Source organism: Eschscholzia californica, unplaced genomic scaffold (genome assembly GCF_041429995.1).
Source record: "Eschscholzia californica isolate CP2 unplaced genomic scaffold, dmEscCali1.0.p SCAF_1, whole genome shotgun sequence".
Lineage (NCBI taxonomy): Eukaryota > Viridiplantae > Streptophyta > Magnoliopsida > Ranunculales > Papaveraceae > Eschscholzia > Eschscholzia californica.
This window is the reverse complement of record NW_028238198.1, coordinates 23,518,006-23,539,476: the sequence shown is the minus strand read 5'-3', so window position 1 is coordinate 23,539,476 and position 21,471 is coordinate 23,518,006. Positions and strand designations below refer to the sequence as shown.

Below are 21,471 nucleotides of genomic sequence, written 5' to 3'. Positions count from 1 at the left end.
GATCAGCCTCCACTTGTCTATTTCCAGTGGCTTGTTCTGTCCCAACGATGACTCCTAATTTTTCCTGGTACTGGAAACTCTTCGTACGCAACTTTTTTGCATTAGGGTGTGCCTGGCAATAAGCATTGTGAAGGGCAAAGTAAAACTTTATTTGTAAAATAATTAAGACAATATAAGTTGAAAACGTACCTCCTCATGCATCGTCATCCGCCTCAATGCGAAAAGTTACAGAGTTAAAGACAAACCCGCTATTGTCGATTGCATGTTTCGCGGTAGTATAATGGTTTCTGAATGTTTTCATACGAGCTTTGATGTTGTCAACAGTAATACAGATTCCCGTCTTCTTATATATTTCATCAATAACTTGCTGATTTCCATTTCTTTTTCCAGTGAAAATGTAATCATAAAGCGTATTTATTAGAATATCATCCATTATAGTGTTCCACGTCACAGTAGGTTTCTTACACTTTTTGTTTGAATTGGCAGCGCCAGACTCAGCAGCCATCTTTATCCACACATAAAGAATCACAATGTCATCTATTTTGATAATCTAAAACTATATAAATTGTGCGATAAAACATAATGTAGAAATAATATGATAAATATTTTTAAAAATGAGAAAAAAATATTCAACAATATAATGAAACATAAATGAAAAAATTAACATAACTATAAATTCGAAAAATTTGTCCACATTTCCTCTGCTATTATATCCCTATTTGCTGTCCAAATTTGTGATGGGACAATATTAATTTCTTCATCTTGCACGAGCTGGTCTACATCCTTAAGTTCGCCTACTTCATCGTCGTCGCTCTCATTATCTTCGTCACTATTTATATCATCAGGATCTCTATCTCGTAAGAAATTATGCAAAACACAACATGCGATAACAATCTTAGCTTGTGTATCAATATCGTGGAATGGTGCATTTCTCAAATATGCAAATCTTTTCTTTAACAATCCTATAGTCCTTTCGACGACATTACGTAAAGATGAATGACGATAGTTGTATAGTTCTTTAGGATTTTGAGGTCGACGGCCAATATGATCTTGGAGATGATATCGTGTGCCACGATATGGTGTGAGAAACCCAGGCACCAACGGAATTCCAGCATCAGCAAGATAATATTTACCTACATTAACATAATTTATTATAATTCTAGTTGAATAATAAATTTGTACCTGACTAATTTTTGTATGTGATATAATATTTTAAAATCACATACCAACTGGAACTGTTAATTTGCGTCCAGGACGAGATACTGCACATCTCAAAAGACGACCGTCATGAGCAGACCCTTCCCACCCAGCAAGTACTTAATGAAATTTCATATCAAACCCACATGCTACAAGAACATTCTGAGAAATATAAGCTTTTCTATTACGATATCTAGGTTAGTCTTTGATAGGAACAGTTGCTATGATATGTGTACCATCAATTGCACCGACTGCGTCCTATAAAATATCTGTGTTATGATTGACTAAATTATTTAGTTGTAAAAGAACAAAACATTCTTGAATCTAGACCAACCTTGAAGTACTCATGCCAAGCTTGTCGACGACTTCCATCCATCGGTGAGTTAGCAATTGTCGCTGGTTTAACAACATCTTTGTAAAGCCTAAGTACTGTTGACAACACTATATGGAAATACCTACTCACTGTTTCACTTGATCAAATGAATTGAAGAACTGAACTACGATTACGTTGATCGTGCCCAATTGTGTATAAGAATATAGCAACTTGTTCTTCTACTTTCACATGTCGATTGTCAACTAAACCATAGCCTCGTAAGCGTACACATAAGCGTCGAAATGGTGCTCGTTTCATTCGAAGTTGTTCGTGACAATATCGATCACTCTCGGAGTAAATTCTTTGCAATATGTTGTTTCTCTCTTGGTCTCGATTTATGTAAGCTCTCCTTTCAATAATGGCATGTCTTCTACGTCGGTTACTCAAATATGCATGTATGATGATGATCATCATAGTACACACAATACGTGACCTTAATTGCGGTGTTTGCATTGTATATCGTTGGTAACGACTATAACAAAAACGTTAATTTCTATAAATATCTAATATTTAATTGACCGTTAAATAAAATAAAACATTACATAAAATAGTGGTGTATATATATACAACTATACAAGCAATCTAGAAAGAATTTGAAAAAATAAATATTTTTTTGTTTTTTCATTAATCAAATATCTTTCACTAAAAAGGTTGTGAATTAGAGAAATAAAAGATAAAATAAGGTGTATAAACTGAGTATACTTCCGTTTTACTTGTTTTTTAATTAATTGATTTGTGATATTTACTACCAACCTAGAGAAATAAAAAGAAAAAGTTACTGTTATTGATTATTGAACTATTTCTTTAATTAATTTATTCATGTTTGTAGTTCAATAAATTAATTAATGTTTGTAAAGGGTTTAAATATGAAGTCCTTGAACTCTTTTATGGAAAAGAATAAATTAATTAAACCACTACAACCTAGAGAGAGAAAAAAATGTGATTGTAATGAATTAATGTTTGTAAAGGATTTAAGTATGAAGTCATTAACAGGTTGATTTTTTTTTTCTTTGGTGACCTATTGACCGGTTGATTGAGATGGGGGAGAGAGAGATACAAAAAAGTACAAGCATTAATTGAGGTTGAAATCTTCAATTAAGGTACAATCTATGATTCACTTTCTCATAAAAGATTGACCAATTTCCTACTACCTATAGTAGTACAATCTAGAGAGATAAAAGGAGTTAAAGTGATGCATAGAAAGAGAAAGAGAGATGAAGGAGAAAGTTACCTGTACTTGAAATACTTAATGCTTTGTAATTTTTCTTCACTTTTTTTGTGTTTTTGCAGCTTTTTCTTTTTTGATAGGGGAGTCGTTTTCATTAATAGTTATTTATAGTAGGGTTTTGTAAAGGGAAAAAGTACGCAACTTTTTTCAGGATTATTTTTTCTTCTATAAAAGAGGGGTCATAAAATTCCCTCTTATTGAGGAAACTTGGGAAAAATGAAGTCACGTGATGTCTTTTTCTCTTTCTCTAGTTGGTCAATCAAACACATGGAAATTTTCTATTTCAGAGAAAAACTTTCTCTTTCCCCGGGAAAATAAGCTATCAAACACACCCTTAAAATACTAAACCAGATTTTAAGGGCAAAATAAATTTTATTTTATTTTATTTATCGAATGGAAATAATTAGGTATATAAACTCTTTTATGAATCCAAATTACATTTGTTGTCATTCCCCGATGCACTTTATACCAATGCCCCTCATGTGTGAGTTGTGTTTGGGATGAGGTAACAATTTAGTTAACGGATCTGCGACATTGTCATCCGTATGAATCTTGCAAATGACCACATCTTTTCTCTCTGTGATTTCCCTAATCACATGGTACTTTCTTCGGATATGTTTGGACTTCTACTGTGCTCTGGGTTCCTTATCTTGGGCGATTGCTCCATTGTTGTCACAATAATAAGCTATTCCCTCTTCTATGGTAGGTACGACACCAAGTTCTATTACGAACTTCTTAATCCAAACTCCTTCTTTTGCTGCTTCCGAAGCTGCTAGGTATTATGCTTTAGTGGCAGAGTCTGCAACTGTGCTCTGGTTGGAACTCTTCAAACTCACTACTCCTCCATTCAGACAGAAGACGTAACCGGACTGCGATTTAAAGTCGTCTCTATCTGTTTGAAAGCTTGCATCAACATGGCCTACAACCTTCAGTGTATCTTCTCCGCCATACACCAGGAAGTTATCCTTAGTCCTTCTCAGATACTTTAGAATATTTTTGATAGCGGTCCAGTGCGCCTCGCCTGGATTCGATCGGTAACGGCTGCACACGCTCAAGGCATATGAAACGTCTGGGCGAGTGCAGATTATGGCGTACATGATTGATCCTATTGCCGAAGCATAAGGAATATATTTCATGTATGCTAGCTCATCACTTCATCAGGACTCTTAGGACACTGATTCTTGCTTAGCGCGATGCCATGTGACATGGGAAGGAGTGCTCTTGTCGAGTCTTCCATTTTGAACCTGAAAAGGTTGATATTGAATTAACCTATGATCAGAATATGAATATGCTGGAGATGATAGAATCTCTAAAGAGTGGAATGAAGTGTAAAGATGTTGAAATAGAGATGTTGAGAAAAGAAATAGCTGAGTTGAAAGAACAACTTAAGTTGAAGGAAAAAGTTAGTGTGGAGGAATGTGAAGATCAAGTTAATGATGGAAATGATGAAAGTAATTTTGGTTTTGAAAGTAATGTGGGAGATAAAGATGTAGGTCAAGAAGATGGAATAGAAGGTGGTGATGAAAATGGTGAAAAAGAAGAAGATAAAAATATTGAGGGAAATGATGTTGATGATGTTGATAAGCAACAGGAGAGTGAGATTAACAATGATGGTGGCAACAACTTTGGTAAGTCATTCTCTATTGAAATTTACTAAAAATATGATATATCATATCTTACAGTATGCATAATTGCAACAACTATTATGTTTCAATATCATAAATTATAGGTACTTTATAGGACATTATGGTTTGTTTAAATGAAATTTCTCAATACAAATATAAAATTATGCATGATTTATCTAAGATTATTTTTATTTCTTGTTCAGAAGCTGATGAAAATGTATCATGCACAGTTATAGTCAAGTATCAAATGGTTGAAGAAAGAGGTTATAGTAGCACACCAACATTTTCGCTGGGGTATTGATGATAATGATCCAAATGACTTTGCTGGTATAGCAGAACTTGCAAAATCTTACAAAGGAAAAGATGTAAACATAGATGAAGATGATGATTTTGTAGAGCCTTCACCAAAGACAGTCAAGAAGCCAAGGACAAAGTAAAAAACTTCAAAATGAGTAGGATTAAAACAAGATGATGCTGTTGAAACACCGAAGCAAAATTCGCTTATCAAGAGAGTGAAGGAAGCCCCTAGAACAAGAAAGCATACTGAAAAGGCAGATCCTAAATTAATGGAAGGTAAGGTTACTAAGAAGAATGCTACAATGTCGAAAAAAGAGGTTGTGAATGTGGAAACTGTGGAGGATACTAAGGGGAAGAAACCAGCATCAGATGTTGACGAGAAACTCTGCAACTGGAAGAAGAGCAAAGTATGGAAACAATTTAAAGATGATGAAAAGGGTCTGTTGGAAGAGTTTAACAAAGGAGGGAAAAACACGTAATGAATTTTATAGGTATTAAAGATGTTCTATTTTGATTACAATGTTATGTTGTTGAACTATTAGTATTGTGATTGTAACTGACATTTTGTAAGCTTTATGAAATACTATAATTATTACGTATTAGATATATTTCTTTTTTAACTAACAATATCTGACCTGCAGAACACTTGTTTGGACAAATCAAATCATGAGTGAGATCAGAGGGAGACAGTTGGATCTACTAATGATGAATTGCGAGACAGATGCTCAGATTATAAATTGGTGGGCAAAACATTTATTTTCGGAAGTAATGGTTGGAGCTGGCCAAGTATTCATTCTTGGAGCAGAGTTATGGGTAAGTGTTCATATACATTCTATTATATTATGAATCTTGTTTGATAAAGTATACGTACTTTACATGATAATGTAAGTGAAATTATATTATGATATTAATAGTGTCGGATAAAGTACACATAATTTACCAAACAAAATGAATGCTTAAATATTACAGTTAGCATCTTGGAGTAGAATTATGTGTAAAGTATTTTCAGACCATAATTTTCTAGTTATAGATTGTAAATTATTTAAAATTTACATACAATATATCATATTGTTTAATGTTTAAGTTAATATTTATATGACAAGATGCAAACTTAATGTGCAAATGTTGAATGGTTATTGTACAGACAATGATAAAATGTAAGGCAACCAAAGCAAACATAAACGCACTTTTCAAAGATCAGATGTTAAATGAGGCTGATAGAGGGCTGCTGTCGTATATAGTGGCACCAATGTGTCATGCGATGATTACAGATGTAAGTAGGGGTATCCATTGGACGTTGCTTGTTTTTTATTATTATGATCTAACTTGGACACACTACAACTCGTTATTCTTCGACATCCAACTACGTAAAGTTTACGAAGAAAATGCTGTGAAGTATGCGCAGGAGATTCTTGATGTGCTTCATGAAATACAATATGTCAGTCCTGAATTTAAAAAGAAATATAAGGAGTTGAAAACGCCGTATGATCATCAACAAGGAGAAAAGTAAGTAACAACCTTGTTATATTATTTTAGGTATTACTATTATACAGCTTGATTTGATGTTACTTATTTCATGGTTTGAATTTTACGATCATTACAAAATGATGGACAGTGCAGATTGTGGTCCATTTATAATGCTACAAATGGAGTTGTTGTTCATGAAACATTTCAAATGGGGAGTACAAAAAGAATTTCTTAGCGAAGATTAGACGGATTTAGCACAGCGAAAGAGGGCGCAAGTGACGTACGAGCTTCTGAATGAAACCAAAGATCAGTGGAGAAAGAATTTACAATAGTTCAGTTTACAATTTTGGGAAGATTGTTCAATTATTGGTCAAATGTAATAACTCGAAGTATTTGAACCAAAAATAAATTTAATGACAGATTTCTATATGATTATTTTCTATAAATATTTGAATTGTAATTTAAATTATAGTAATTTCTGTTAGTGGTAATCCAGATAAAGCAATTTATATTGTGTACTGATATACACTAAGTAAGATTTATACGCAGGATCTCATGATGTACCATAAATTATTATAATTTATGGGTAAAGTTATTGTATGTCTGTAAAATTATGAAAATGTTATCCTAAATTATGTATACTTTATAATAAATTGTGCAAGCTAATTGAAACATTATGAAGAATTTAACATAAAAAATGAAATTTTACCAATTCGATTGTCATTAATAAGAACCAGACATACATTGTTTATACTATAACTGAAGAAATAAAATCAAATATCAACCCTACATGTGGAGCGATTGTGGTAGGCAGGTTGCTTACACCTACCACATATCCTCAATTCCCTGGGAATGTTCCCTGAGCTCTCGATCCGTACTGTTCTTGGCCTACCCGGTCTACGACGAATCAACGGTGGAAGTGTTTTTGACTCTTCATCGAATGTACGAGGCTCATCATAATTTGGGATTGGCATTATATGTTCCTAATAAGTCTGAACATAAGACTCAGTTGTCCATATAGGATCATGGAAACAATCTTGTTGATCGTCAGCCAAAGTTTTAATGCACAACATGACGTGCTCACAAGGAACACCATCAACCTGCCACCTTCTACATGTACAAGTCAGATGAAGAAGATCAACACAATGTGATGGATCAGAATAAACCTCAAATATGAGTGGTGCAGCCTGTGCATAATTTCAAGTAGCTGCACTATCATGTTTAGATTTCAAAAGATCAGTGATGGTTGGACACAAGAACGTAGTTCACTTCTTGGACAATTCACGTGCTACATTCATCTTGTTCATTATATGGGTATGTATTGCATCCAACATTGCTGTAATTGGCAGTACACGAGCATATCTGATCTGATTGTTAAAGGACTCCGATAGTTGAGAAGTTATTGTTGTGAACCTGTTTGAAAAAAACAAAATAATATAGTTATATCTTGATCTAAAAAATTTAACAAGGTTTTTACATTATAATTTATTAAAACTAAATTACGATGATGTTTCTGAAATTATACATAATGTCGGTATAGTATGATTTTAAAAACCTAAATTATGAAAAATGTATTAAGAAACATATGTGAATTGCACAAAGATAATTTGGAAAAATTTATTTATCAAACCTTGGACCGGGGAAGAATGAATCTGCCCATGATGCAGGGTCTAAGGATTGGAAGAATGCAGCAACTTTGGAACAACCCATCTGTATCATCTGGTAAATAATATTATTATACTCAGACTCGGGAATAGCTCTAGCTGCCTTGAAAATCAAAGATTGAAAAAACTTTGATTTTCGAGCTCCATTAGCGAGTCTTAAATTGAGATTGTTCCTTAGATGCCAAACACAAAATGAATCGTTTGCTGTAGGAAAAATTTTCTTAACACCGTTGATAATACCGTTGTGACGGTCTGAAATAAAAGTATATGTCTTTTCCATATCCACAGCATTGCGTAAATGACTTAAAAAACATTCCCAATTAAGGTCATTCTCGGCGTCAACAACAACATAAGTAAAGAAAAACAGACCTGAAATTGCGAATTGTGTAAGATAAATCCATAAGAATGTAATCCTATATGTCTAACTTGCATGTAAAGAATGTGTAATTTAATCTGATTGTGTATACTTTATGGAATATTATGGAGAGAATAGTAAAAGTATGCAAAATGACTATAAAGTATACAAACTTAATAGATAAAATAGGTAATTGATGTGAGTTTAGGAACTCACCATTGTTTCCATCCTTAGCAACAGCAGCTGGAATGCAACCGTTAAACCGAGTTTTGCAAAAGGTTCCATCAACGTATATAACAGGTCTACAATATCTGAATCCAGCCATACAAGCATGTGGTGCTATAAAAATTCTTTGAAATCGACGACTAACATCGTCAACTTCTAATTGGACTATGCTGTTTGGATTTGTACGTGAAAAGGAATCAGCATACCATTTAAGTTTTGCATATGAATCTCCTTCCTGGCCAAATGCTTCGTTCATTGCAACTTTCTTCCCCTCATAAGTGTAGTAATATGGAAGTTGGACGCCGTAGTTTTTCAAGAAATCGTTCTTCAAACTTTTAGTGGAACGATCTGGACTTCTGGTTACATCATCAAGAATAAGTTTACCAACAAAAGAACTGTTGATTTTGAGTTTTTTCATCTTCTTAATGAAATCAGCACAGTCATGTTTCATTTCCACATCTTTCAAAATGAACATCGATTCGCATTTTAATGGTGTCGATCTATGCACTCTCCATTTGCAATCTTCCACAGGACACACAACAGTAACACGCTTTATATCATTTTTTATGAATATGAAATCATGTCCGGTGTTAATACTATATGCCTAAGAGCATATCGAAATGCTTTTGCACCACCAGGAAATAACTATCCTACTTCTATAAATATCTTATCTCAAACCTCTGATTTCAATTTGATTTGCTTATTTTGATTTGTTGATTCTGCCTGGAAATCCATCTGTGATAACATGTTGAAATATATTAAATACAAATAAATTTTGCATAAAAATATATTAATGTACAATAAATCATATATACATAAAAATAAATTATATATAATTTATTCCAGATCAAACATGAGGTGCAACAATAGTGCGAATGTTATATGTTAATGAAACGAATACTGATTTATATTAAAGCATACGTAATGTTGTATTACAAACAGGTAATTTATGAGCCATAATATAGAATTCATTAAAAGCCTGATAAAGTATATATAATTTGTTAGAGAATTATGAAATGGTGTTTACATATTGAAAATCATTGAATGACTGAAGTTTGCATGATTTAAAATAATTCATGATACTTTATAGTAAATTACAGGTACTGATAATTCTGTTACGAGAAACCGTACGGTAAAATCACGAATCAATTATCCAATCGGATTGAAAACCAGATCTGAACAAAAAGTACAAATCTCATTAAGCTTAATCAACATATCTAAAGATTATTGATTCAAACAATAATTAAACTGGATTTGTAAGATTCAGTAATGAAGAATTAGATCATCAAACCAGCTATCATTCAATAAATTTTTAGAGAGAGAAAAAAATAATTTCATATCCATATGAAACAGAAACATTAAATAAGAAGATTGTTTACCTGATTAAAACTTACGGAACTGATTTTGATTAGCTCTAATGAAGTTTTAAGAATTTCTTTGCTTTAATGGAAGATGTAGATAGATAATCAACATCTTCATAAACTAAAACAAAATCAAAGAAAGTTATATATTGATTTATGTTTTACCTGATTAAGAATGGTGATTATGATTGTTGCAACTCAAATGAATATGGATTCACTGAATATACTGCACGGAGTCTGATTTAATGGAGGATTTACGTTCGAATCAGATGAAGGGAGAGAGAGAGATAGATGAGTAGAAACAATACGGTTTCGGTTACAAAACTTACTGATTATGAGAAGATCACGGTTGCTTAATATAAAACGTGATTGGAGAGAGAAACAATGAGATAAAAATGGAAAATATATTTGGTGTTTTTGAGCTTATAACTGTTTTAATATTTAAGAAAGGTTAGTCTAGGTATTAATAAAGTACATTTATTCTAGGGATTTGTGTTTACTCTCTAAATTGAACCAAAAGGACTAGATATCTATTTGTAATATTATTTTGGTTTTTATACCTATTATGGGATTAGAGGGGACTAAATCTCTTATTAATGGATTAGTATCCATTAATTGACCTTCATTAGACCTCATTCGAGGCTAAATATAACCAACTTGCGTCCATCTTCTTCGATATCTACATCTTTCGGTGAAAAATCCAATAAGTTTGCTTCATTTTCCTCGCATTAATTCCATTTACCATTCTATATTTCATGGAGATCATTTCATACATAAGTTTGGCACTATTAATATCAAGTAACATTTTGGCTAATCACTTAATGTTAGTTTAACTTTCCAGGAAGATCATACTTATTAGGCATCTAAGAGCATCTCAAATGCAAAACTCAAAAAAACTCAAGTAGTCTTATATGTCAAGGCTCAATTGAGTTTCTCTTTCCTAGATGTCGATGTTGAGATTCTCAATTCAAAAGACATCTCCAATGCAACACTATAAAAACCTAAAAATAACTTAGGTGTCATTTCCTAGATGGTTAGATTTGCTTTTAATGTTGAGTGGGTATTGAGATCCTCAAAAGAAATCTCAAATATTGAGTTTCTTTTTGAGATATCTCAATATTAAATGATGCCACATCATTTTGATATCCAAATTGAATGTTGCATTGGAGAGAGTTTTTTACAAAAAACTCAAAATATCTTAGGTTGCACTCTAAGTTTTTCCATTTGAGTGTTGCATTGGAGATGCTCTAATATATCTCTTTGCAGTTAGAGCATCTCCAATGCAAGACTCAATCTTAAAATCGTAAGTGTCACTTGAGAGTTTTTTATAGAAAAAAACTTCTCAAATGAAAAACTCAATTGAGATCTTAAGATGATGTTGAAGCATTTAGTTTTGAGATGTCTCAATTGCAAACTCTATTTTTGAGTTCTCTTTTGAAAGTCTTAAGTGTCTTTGTCATCAAATTTAATTTTTGAACCAAAAGAAAGACTTTCATTCTCAACAACTTTTTCCTATTAAATGTATCATCACCTAATTACGACACCAAAAGAACACAAACAAACAATCAATAAAAGGATATTGGAAATCAAAGCCTACAGATAGGTGTTTTTATTTTCATACTAAGGTATTTCACCAAGTATAAAATTCTACATTTTTCCATTATTTCTTAGTAATTTTCTTGAATCGTTTAGCCCAAAGGTCTCTGCCGTTAACTTGGAACTGAACTTTTTCTTCGCCGTTTAATACTAATGGTACAGTAGAGGAATTATTGAACACGATACGTCCATACATTGGTTCACTGCCTCTCTCTAGTGTCACTTCCTTCACAACTGGCCCCCAGTTCCTGCCATCACAAAACAAAAATCAAGTCTATTAAAACTGCACCATTTCCAATTTTTCATAATAGTTTATGGAGTGGTAATTAAATTTTCACCACCTTGAATGCCTAATATTATTATTGTTGAAGATATACTTATTTTATTTTGGAAAAAATGAAAATGACGATTGTAACACTTACGCTACAAAGAAAACCATTACTTCCTCTCGACGTAAAGGTGCTCCTCTTGAAAAAGTAAGGAACAACGACCTTTCATTTTCAGATATTGGCTCCAGGACAAAGGGAGTAGCATTCGGGTTCAACTGTGTATGCATCTTGTGAATGGAAGAAGGCAAGTAAACTTGTATCAACCTTGTTGAAATATGATAAAAGAAAGACTACTGACTATGGGTTTCAATGACCTAACTTTGTCTATGAAATTGTGAGAATTCTCTTGGTGTTTTATAGTGTTTTTTCGGATTTCTTTTGGATTTTGTGTAATCAAATCATAAATGTTATATTTCCTTCAAAGTATCAATGACTCCAAACGTAATCAATTATGATTTATTCAGAGAATATATCTGTATGAATCCTACACAATGATATCATTAATATTGTTCCATGATATAAATTATTGAAATCTATAGTAAGAATTCTAGGAAAATTTCCACCACAATCTAATTCAGTAGTTGATAGGTTTTCAATTTAGTACCCTTACATGGCTTACCTTTTTTTCCTATAAGATATTATTAGGGAGGATTAATCAATTGGTTGATATTGAGTACTTTTTCAAAGTTGGAAGCCCGATATTTTCAAATTCAGATGTAACAGTTTCTATTCTGATACAGTACGCTTTTCGCACATGAATAGTTGTTGGGATCACAAGTTAAAACACTGTGAGAGGCAGTTTCAAAATACTTGGTTTCTAATTTGGCGGTTTCTAAATTTTAATTTGGTAATTGGTGAGAAAGGAGGTTTAGTAATCCTTTTCCAAATTGGACTCAAATTGCTCATAATTGGAAACTACCCAAAATTTAGAAACCCATGTTCCTATTATTGGGCTTGTTATGACGGTGGATATCCTATATAAATAGGGGGTTTGAGTGCTTGTAATATACACCAACACAAGCAACAACAACTCTTCTTTAGAGAGCTAGAGAGGGAGCAAGAGTGGGAGAAATTTTTCATAGTTTTTGAGCGGTGTTAAATTTCTCGGTCGTCGAAGATTTAGTATAGAAGGTTATTACTATACGGTACCATCTTGGGACGAACTTGCGGGTTGTGTTAGTCGTCTTCATCTATCCTTCAATAAAGATTTCTTGTTCGCCCGAGGACGTAGGCTTTAAAGCCGAACCTCGTTAAATTCTGTTCGCATATTAGATTTTGACTTAGCTTTTCGATTAATCTTCATAATCGGATCAATTTCTAGGATAGGTTCGATAGCTTCCGCGACCATTAGTTATAACAAACACCATAGACATCGTTCCATACCTGTTACGAGTATTGGACAAGTCAGCCATGTAGTTTTGCTAACTGAAACATCAGCTCAGTTAAGATCCAAGGTGAAGTATGCATGAACTCTTAATAAGTTCTTTAGAATCTCAAGCAAGGATCGAAATGTTGGTAAGATAATCAGTAGATACAATAATTAATTACATCAATCTGAGAATGTTGATTGCGTTTTTCCATTTTGGGTGTTCATGTTTATAATCTTTGAACAAGATTTCCAACCCTATAATCAAATGTCGAAAACGTCCCACATTTTAATGCATGCGGAATAGTTAGCTTTGTGATGGCGTGAGAATAAGCTGGAAGGTACTGTCGAGTAGCATACTTGGTGAGCTTCGGCCGATCACGCCAAAAGGTGGCGTGACAGACGCCAATTGGTTATGCCGTGAGAAGAGAGAAATGGTTGGCCATTTAGGATCTGCAACATCATCTTTCGGCACACGATCGGCCCCAAAAATCTAGTCGTTTAAGTTTTAACATTGCTCATTGTAGTAATGTATTGTCTGCATATATAAATTACTACGTGTATTTTAAATTTTACCTATATTTTCGAAGACAGCCTACGTATAAAATAAGTAGTATTGAACCTTAAATAATAATTAATGGTTTTTTATTCTATCTTAGGATGGTAGAGTAAAAGTGTTAGTAACCTTAAGCTCATAACGTCGATTTAATGTGAAATTATACATGTAAACAAATCGTGCGTAAAAGTCCTAGTTGCATTAGTGTCAAAATATTTTTAGTTAGTATTAAATTTTCTTAATTATAAAAGGTTTGGAATCAATGCATCTTTCTCTGAACGGCCAAATTTTGTGATTACCCTAAGCTGGATTCTGGTCCCACAGGTCACATAGTTTTTCTCCGCGAAAAAAGTAATTTGACCGTTAGTGTTATAGTCCCACAGGTTCGGAATATCAAACACTAAAGATACTCTATTTGGTAGAATCTGAGATATTCCATATCACTATTATTTTTTCGGGAAAGGGACTACTGAACTCATTAGAATGACATTTGATACATGAAAGATGTGATAAGCACGATAATTACTGACTTAAACCTTGAAACTTCTCCAGAAGAGAACGTCTAAAAGTGTTAAAAGTAATACCAGGCAATCCTAAACCTCTCTCTCTCTCTCTCTTAGTTTCTTAGGAAAAAACGTTTCAGATCTAGTCGCCTCCCTCCAGCGAAGGGTCCTCCCTTCGCCGGAACCGTTTAATGATTTCTTGTATAGCCTCTCTCTCCTCTCTCTCTCTCTCTTTTTTTCCCAGTTAATCCGTACATGGTGGTGCGCTTTGATCTTGACAAGATCTGGTCGTGATGGGGTATATGGTAGTAACATCAAGACTACTATCATATATAAAGACCATCTTCTTAACCTACAGATCATTTCTAAATCTATTTTAAGTTGTAGCGATAAATATCTTTCTAGGAGATCTTCCGTATAAAATAAGTAGTATTAATGTTAATTAATTGTTAATGATTTTTATTCTCTATCTTAGGTTGATAGAATAAAAGCATAACATCGACTTAATCTGAAACTATTACACATAAACCAATTATGGGTAAAAGATTAGTAACGACGAGTGTCAAAATATTTTTTGATGTAGAGGAATTGGACGAAGATACATGAAATCAAGAAATTGATTGGGGACCCTACTCATCCAAGATAAAACACCACCGGGTGGCTTGGTCCAAACTAAGTCTGACCAAGAAACTTGGAGGTTTAGGCGTTAAGAATATGGAGCTTATGAACAAAGCATTGATAGGAAAATGGATTTGGAGGTACGGTCAAGAACCTAACAACTTTTGGAGAAGAGTAACAGATGAAAAATGCAGAGGCTACTCTTCGTTATGGTTCCCCACAGATCAAACAACATCAAAGCACTCATGCCCCTGGAAATCAATCACCAAAATGATGCCAAGTGTCCAAAAACATACCAAGTTAGAGATTAACAGAGGTAAGCACCTAAGCTTCAAACTCAACAAAAAGAAAACAACTAAGCTTCCGGCTAGACGATTGGAACAAGAAGGGGTCTTTCAAAAGTCGATTCCCAACTCTTTAGAAGGCTACCAAGAAGAAATACGCAACTATTGAAGAACACTTGGATGGTGACTTCAGTGATGACTCTTGGAACCTCCATCTCTCAAGACCCATTCGAAGTAACGAAATTGAAAATCACTCAACTCTTCTTAGTGAGACAACTCAAGCTTCAAGTTCTTTATACTCCAATATAGATAATCGAGTATGGATGCCCTCTCAACATGGTTTCTCTGTCAACTCTTTCTATTGAGAGCTCCAACAACATTCCATGGCTCACTAAAGGTTAATTCCAAAATGGATTTGGAATAAATTCATCCCATCAAAAGTATCATTTCTTCTCTGGGTTATTGTGTTAGATTTTGTCCCAACCATGGATAGGATGATAAATAGAGGATTCACTATGCCAAACAGATGTTCTCTTTGTAAGTTAAACTGTGAAACTTCTTCTCATCTTTTTCTCCTTTGCCCATTCACATCTAATGTTTGGGAATCAATATATCCTAATCACCCATTCTGCATATCCTTACTATTTCTCAAGTTCTTAGTAATTGAAAAGTTAAAGAGATTACAGATAAAAAGTCTTTTATTTAGTTGTGTATGCCTCCAGCCATCATATTGACAATTTGGTTAGCGAGAAATTACCGAGTTATGGACGAACAAGAAGATACTAATCAATCAGTAGAGAATAAGTCGTAAAGGTGTAGAGCTTAATTTACTATTAGGCCTCGAATCAGAATTGGACTAGCAATACTCACTTCAGTCAATTTGTTAGTAATTGGGATGTCATGATTAGGCACTAAGCCATTTCGATTCTGATATTTCGTTTTCTTTATTGTTTCAGGGATGGCTAGCCTCCTTAGCTACCACCTTGCTTTTCTTTGATTAATGAAACTATTTTGCCTTGTCTGAAATATATATATATATATATATATATATATATATATATATATATATATATGTGTGCGTGTGTGTGTGTGTGTGTGTGTGTGTGTGTGTTTTTGGACATTCTAGACAATGTGAAAAGTGGACAACACCAAAGCACTCTATTGTAAGAAATATAGCTTTAGACACAAGATAACAAACTTAAATGTGTTTTTGGTCTTTAGCCTAGACTGGTACTTATGTATTATGTATTTAAAAGAGAACCCTCTGAACCCTAATCTACTTCTCTCAATCTATGAAACACAACAATTAAATAGATTTAGTAGTAAACCAACAACGATTAAATAAATTAAGATTAAAAATATGATATTGCGCTCTTAAAAATATTTATGACATTGACATCGAGCAAAGTTCATTGTAATAACTTTACTCACAATATACAAAATGCATTTCTAGTACCCGAGATAATAACATCAAGACTACCTTCCTATAAAAAAAAGCACCCTCTTGAGTCTTGAGTCTTAACCTTAAAATCATTTGTACATCTCTTATTGATCTCACATTTACGTCGCCTTTCTATCTAGATGAACAAGTCAATTAGGGTTCTTTGAAAACATCTAAATCACCAGAATACCTCTCTAACGACAATCGTCTTTAATATTTGATCCATCCTCAATTTCTCTCTAAGAAATTCATGGTTCATTGTAATAAAACATCACACACTATGGCTACCCTAGCTTTTTATCTGTGAATAAGGAAGGCCAATGGCCAATGAAAAATATCTAATCAGGAGTGATAGAATGTATCAATTCAGATTGTTAATAAGATACGTTTTGTTGTCAACAAAAACAAAATTGCAACTATTAATGTCAATATATTAGATACTTACATTTTGATAAACTTTTTATGTGAAGTATTAGAGTCCATTCATTTACCTTCATTAGACCTTAAATATAACAATCTCCCTTGAGTGAAAATCTAATAGGTTTGCCTCATTTTGGCGGCATTCCATTGATCATTAAATATCTAATGACTTGGATAATTGTTATTGAGCTCTTATAATACGGTCTAGTTACACGGAGTGTCAAAATATTTATGATTTCAATATTAAGTTTCCTAATGATAACATGTTTGGAACCAAAACATCTTCCTCCCGGCCGCTGCAGTACTTTATTTTGTTGTTTTATTTATTAGTTGTCCTTTTCATCTTATAACGTTTCAAAACAGCCTACATACCTTTTCTCTACCGAAAAAGTTCTATAATTAAAATAGTCAGAACTCAATTTGACTGTTAGTCTCATATTCTCATGTAATCATTTATGTTAGTTGTCAATAAAAGAATATATTAATGTCCTAAGAAATTGTAGTGATAATTGTGGATACATGGTACATTAATACAACTCATTGTAGAATTAACATCATTTCATCTCATTATTAACCATGTGACAAGGGAAGAATTTGAAACAAGATCTTCTTACCAAATCGCGCACTTTTTCTCTTACAATGACATGCAGGTACTTACGCGGAGGGTGACCGATATTGTCGTATTCTTATAACATTTCTCTAACAAGTTTGGACCTTCTCTCATTACCCTTAATCTTTGTCCTTTTTACTCATCAAGCGTTTTTCAATTGAGAAAATTAGAACATATGTATATTTGTAAGTTTTTAGACGAAAAGAGTAAGATTTGTTTTCATAAAGTCTATGAATGAACCTAAGGAGCACCTCCTTAACCCTAAAATCATTTCGACTATCTTATTCTCACATTTCTGTTACATTTATGTGCCGATCAGTAGCTATAAGTGTAAACATAGTGTATGAGGGGGTGTAAGTTGAGTGTTAATTTAATGGGTTAAGTATAGATGTATTGTAATATATTTGGTGTGGCCTGTCACACTTGATTATAAGTCCCTAACAACCCAACTAACTCCTAACCAACTCTAACAAGATCTCTAACTGATCTCTAACAAAAAATAACCGAAACCTACTACTATAAACTTTTTGTTCAGAGTTTCACCTCAACATAAACACAAAAAAGAACCGAAACCTACTACTATAAACTTCAAAAAGAACCGAAATTCTTAGATAGTGATGATCAAGAAGTTGGAATCATAAATCAATAATATATTGATTGGCAAGAAGAGGATCAATCACTTCTGATATGGCTAAATTCCACACTTTTAGAAACTGTGATTCCTTGTAATTGGAGTAACTTCTGCTCGTGATTTGTAGTTAAGTCTTGAAGAAAACTTCTCAGCTTCTTCAACAGCTCATGTTCTTCAATTACAAAACAAAATTCGTGAAGTTTCAAAAGGTAATCTATCAATTACTGATTATCTAGGTTTAATCAAGAAGATAACTGATAATCTTCTTGCTGCTAGTTCACCTGCCTCTAAAAATGGAGTCTACTGGTGGTTACATCATGTTTCTCGGCTCTAATCCTATTACTTGGTCTCCTAAGAACAATCAAGTGTCTCTCGATCCTCAACTGAGGCAGAGTATAGAAGCTTAACTCAATGTGCTTCTGAATCAGGTTGGGTTTGCAATTTGTTTAAAGATCTTCATGTGTTTCTAGCTTCTCCTCCACTCTTATGGTGTGATAATGTTTCAGCTCTCTCTCTAGCTTCTAATCCAGTTTTTCATTCGAAAATGAAACACCTTGCTATTGATTTCCACTTTATCAGAGTTTCCTCTGAGAGAATCAATGTGTCTTACATTAAATCTTCTGCTCAACCAGCTGACATTTTCACCAAGGCTCTTGCATCTCCAAAGTTTCAAGAATTGAAGGACAAGTTGAAAGTTCTTATAAGCCCTTTTCATCTTGAGGGGTGGTAGTAGCTATAAGTGTAAAGATAGTGTATGAGGGGTGTAAGTTGAGTGTCAGCGTAATGGGTTAAGTATAGATGTGTTGTAATATATTTGGTGTGGCCTATCACACTTGATTATAAGTCCCTAACAACCCAACTAACTCCTAACAACCTCTAACAAGATCTCTAACTGATCTCTAACAAACTCCTCTATATAAATGTAACTTCTGATCATTAATAAACAAGTTCTCATTTTTCTCACTACCTATGTGGCCTATATTGGCGAGACGAACAAGTCAAGTAGGGTTCGTTGAAGAACATCTCCACCATCGGCTTATCTCCCTTTAAAAAAGATTCATCATCTTTATTATTTTGACAAAGAAGAACTTATCATCTTTATTAGGGACATAATTATTTATATACTTTATTTAAAAGTATCATTCTGTTAATTGTATTTCATTCCATGTAAGATTAGATAATACATTTCCCATATCTAGTCCAACTATTAATGTTCCACCATTGTATGTGACAACCTCGTAAAAAAAAAGTTCAAAGCATCTAAGAAGACACGTAAAATGTACATGGAATTCTATCATTCGTTAAGATAGAATTATAGATGAATTGTTGAGATCAATACTAAAATGTTTAAGCCAAGAGAGACATCAATACTAAATTATCATTCATCAACTATGTTTTTCTTATCAATAGTACCTACTTAATTACGAAAAATAACATAAACCAACAATCAATATAAGGATATCCGAAAGTAAAACCTACATATAGGTACTAGTATCAGAAAACAATTAGGTTTAACACTGTGGTATGTCTCCAACTACAAAATTCAATTTTTTATATTCTTCTTTATTTTTTTGTCGAATTTTCGAGCCCAAAGGTCCCTACATATAGGTACTAGTATCACCGGTATTATAGATGAATTGTTGAACACAATACGCCCAAACGACGATTCTTTACCTCTCTGTATTGTCACTTCCTCCACCACTCGACCCCAATTCCTGCAATCATATAACAATACATTAAGCATATAATAACTATACCATTTCCATAATAGTTTATGGGGTGGTAATCTATTTTTTCAGCATGTTACACCACAATATAATATTGTTAGAGGTTAACGTATTATTTTTTTTGTATAATGCAAATTAAGATTTGAACACTTACGAAGCGAAAAACACCATTATTTCATCTCTGCGTAAAGGTGCACCTCTGGAAAAAGTTAGGAACAAAGACCTCTGATCTTTAGATACTGGCTCCAAAATAAATGGAGTAGCATTCGGGTTCAAATTTGATTTCGACTGAGTAAGTGCTCCTTCACCACTACTGCCTTCCCCCTGATGATTGAAAACTAAATCACTAACAGTTACGAGTACTTCTTCCATGGCATTACGTATGTATTCTTGATTGTTGTATAAAAACATTTGATTGATCGGTGGATCACCCATGACTAAACTCAAATATGGTGTGTCGTTGAATTCTGTGGGACGGACACGATTAGATTTTTCAATATTTTCCAGACACGAAATTGACTCATTATATATTTCTTCAATTATCTCTTTCTCTGAAAAAATATTTTGGAGGAGACTGCTCGCCCCAGATCGTTGAAGTATGATCCAGAGTGCTACCACTCTCCGAACAATGTCAGCTAGTTTTTTCATGATTAGGACCAGGAACCTAAATAATTGTATTTGCGTAATGGAAGAAGGGCAAGTAAACTTGTAGTTGAAATGTGATAAAACAAAGACTTCTGACTATTGGTTTTCAATGACCTAAATTTTCATATGAATTTGTGACAAGATTTTTGGGTGTTTTATATTGTTTTTTCGGATTTCTTTTGGATTTTGTGCGTTCAAATCATAAATGTTATATTTCCTTCGAAGTATCCATGACTCCAAACGAAATCAAGGTAATCATTTATAATATTTTTAAGAGAATACATCTGTATGAACTATGAATCCTACACAACGATATCGTTAATGTTGTTCCATGATATAAATTAACAAAATCTGTAGTAAAAGTAAAGAATCAATCATATGGAAAAAAATTGAACCTCTCTTAATTTGTTGTTCATCTTATGGAAATATATTGTGTTTTTTAATTATCAATTATGATTTTTCATTTTTGGCAAAGAATCAATCATATGAAGACATATATCTAGATGCCGTTACAGGTCCTGGCCTAGTGGAAATTAGTAATCCATTCACTAGGTGATTGGAGGGACAAGTATGACATATGTCTAGGTGCTGTTACAGGGTCTTGGCCTAGTGGAAATTAAATGTCCTCAATGAGGAGAGAAACAGTCTGACAGTTTAGGATCGACCGCATTTTTCTTTCCATCATCAACCCCATAACAAAAATAATCCAATTGTTTATAACATTAGTTTTATATTTTCACGTAAACATTTATGTTCATTGCCATAGAGTAGATATTCTAGAATTTTGTGAGACAACGAGAAAATAGGTCTCAATACTAAAATAAACCCACTCAAACTAATAATAATATCAGAGGCTCAATTTCAAAAATGATTAGGAAACAAGTCCAATTGCAGATCTCTATGCTCGAAATCCCATCTCGAGCTTACCCTTTATATTTTAATTTCGTTTATGC

General features: G+C 33.3%; 1 protein-coding gene and 1 pseudogene across 1 annotated transcript; both read right to left on the bottom strand.

Moving 5' to 3' along the window:
• Nucleotides 1–669: 669 nt before the first annotated feature.
• LOC147565262 (uncharacterized) lies at nucleotides 670–1,984 on the bottom strand (annotated as a pseudogene).
• Nucleotides 1,985–7,170: 5,186 nt separating this feature from the next.
• LOC147565261 (uncharacterized) lies at nucleotides 7,171–20,308 on the bottom strand. Its single transcript, XM_086651108.1, has 6 exons — nucleotides 20,114–20,308; nucleotides 19,821–19,861; nucleotides 8,423–8,787; nucleotides 7,818–8,220; nucleotides 7,480–7,600; nucleotides 7,171–7,374 (listed from the first exon to the last, which is right to left on the bottom strand). Exons 1-6 carry the CDS (start codon nucleotides 20,306–20,308, stop codon nucleotides 7,171–7,173), a joined length of 1,329 nt encoding a protein of 442 aa, XP_086507234.1.
• Between the last annotated feature and the right edge of the window lie 1,163 nt (nucleotides 20,309–21,471).

Coding starts and splice junctions, on each gene's coding strand:
- LOC147565261 (XM_086651108.1), bottom strand. CDS start 20,308: ATGGGTGATCCACCGATCAATCAAATGTTTTTATACAACAATCAAGAA. Junction 8,221..8,422: donor TGCTAAGGATGGAAACAATG/GTGAGTTCCTAA, acceptor TCGCAATTTCAG/GTCTGTTTTTCTTTACTTAT. Junction 7,601..7,817: donor TCATTCTTCCCCGGTCCAAG/GTTTGATAAATA, acceptor TTTTTCAAACAG/GTTCACAACAATAACTTCTC.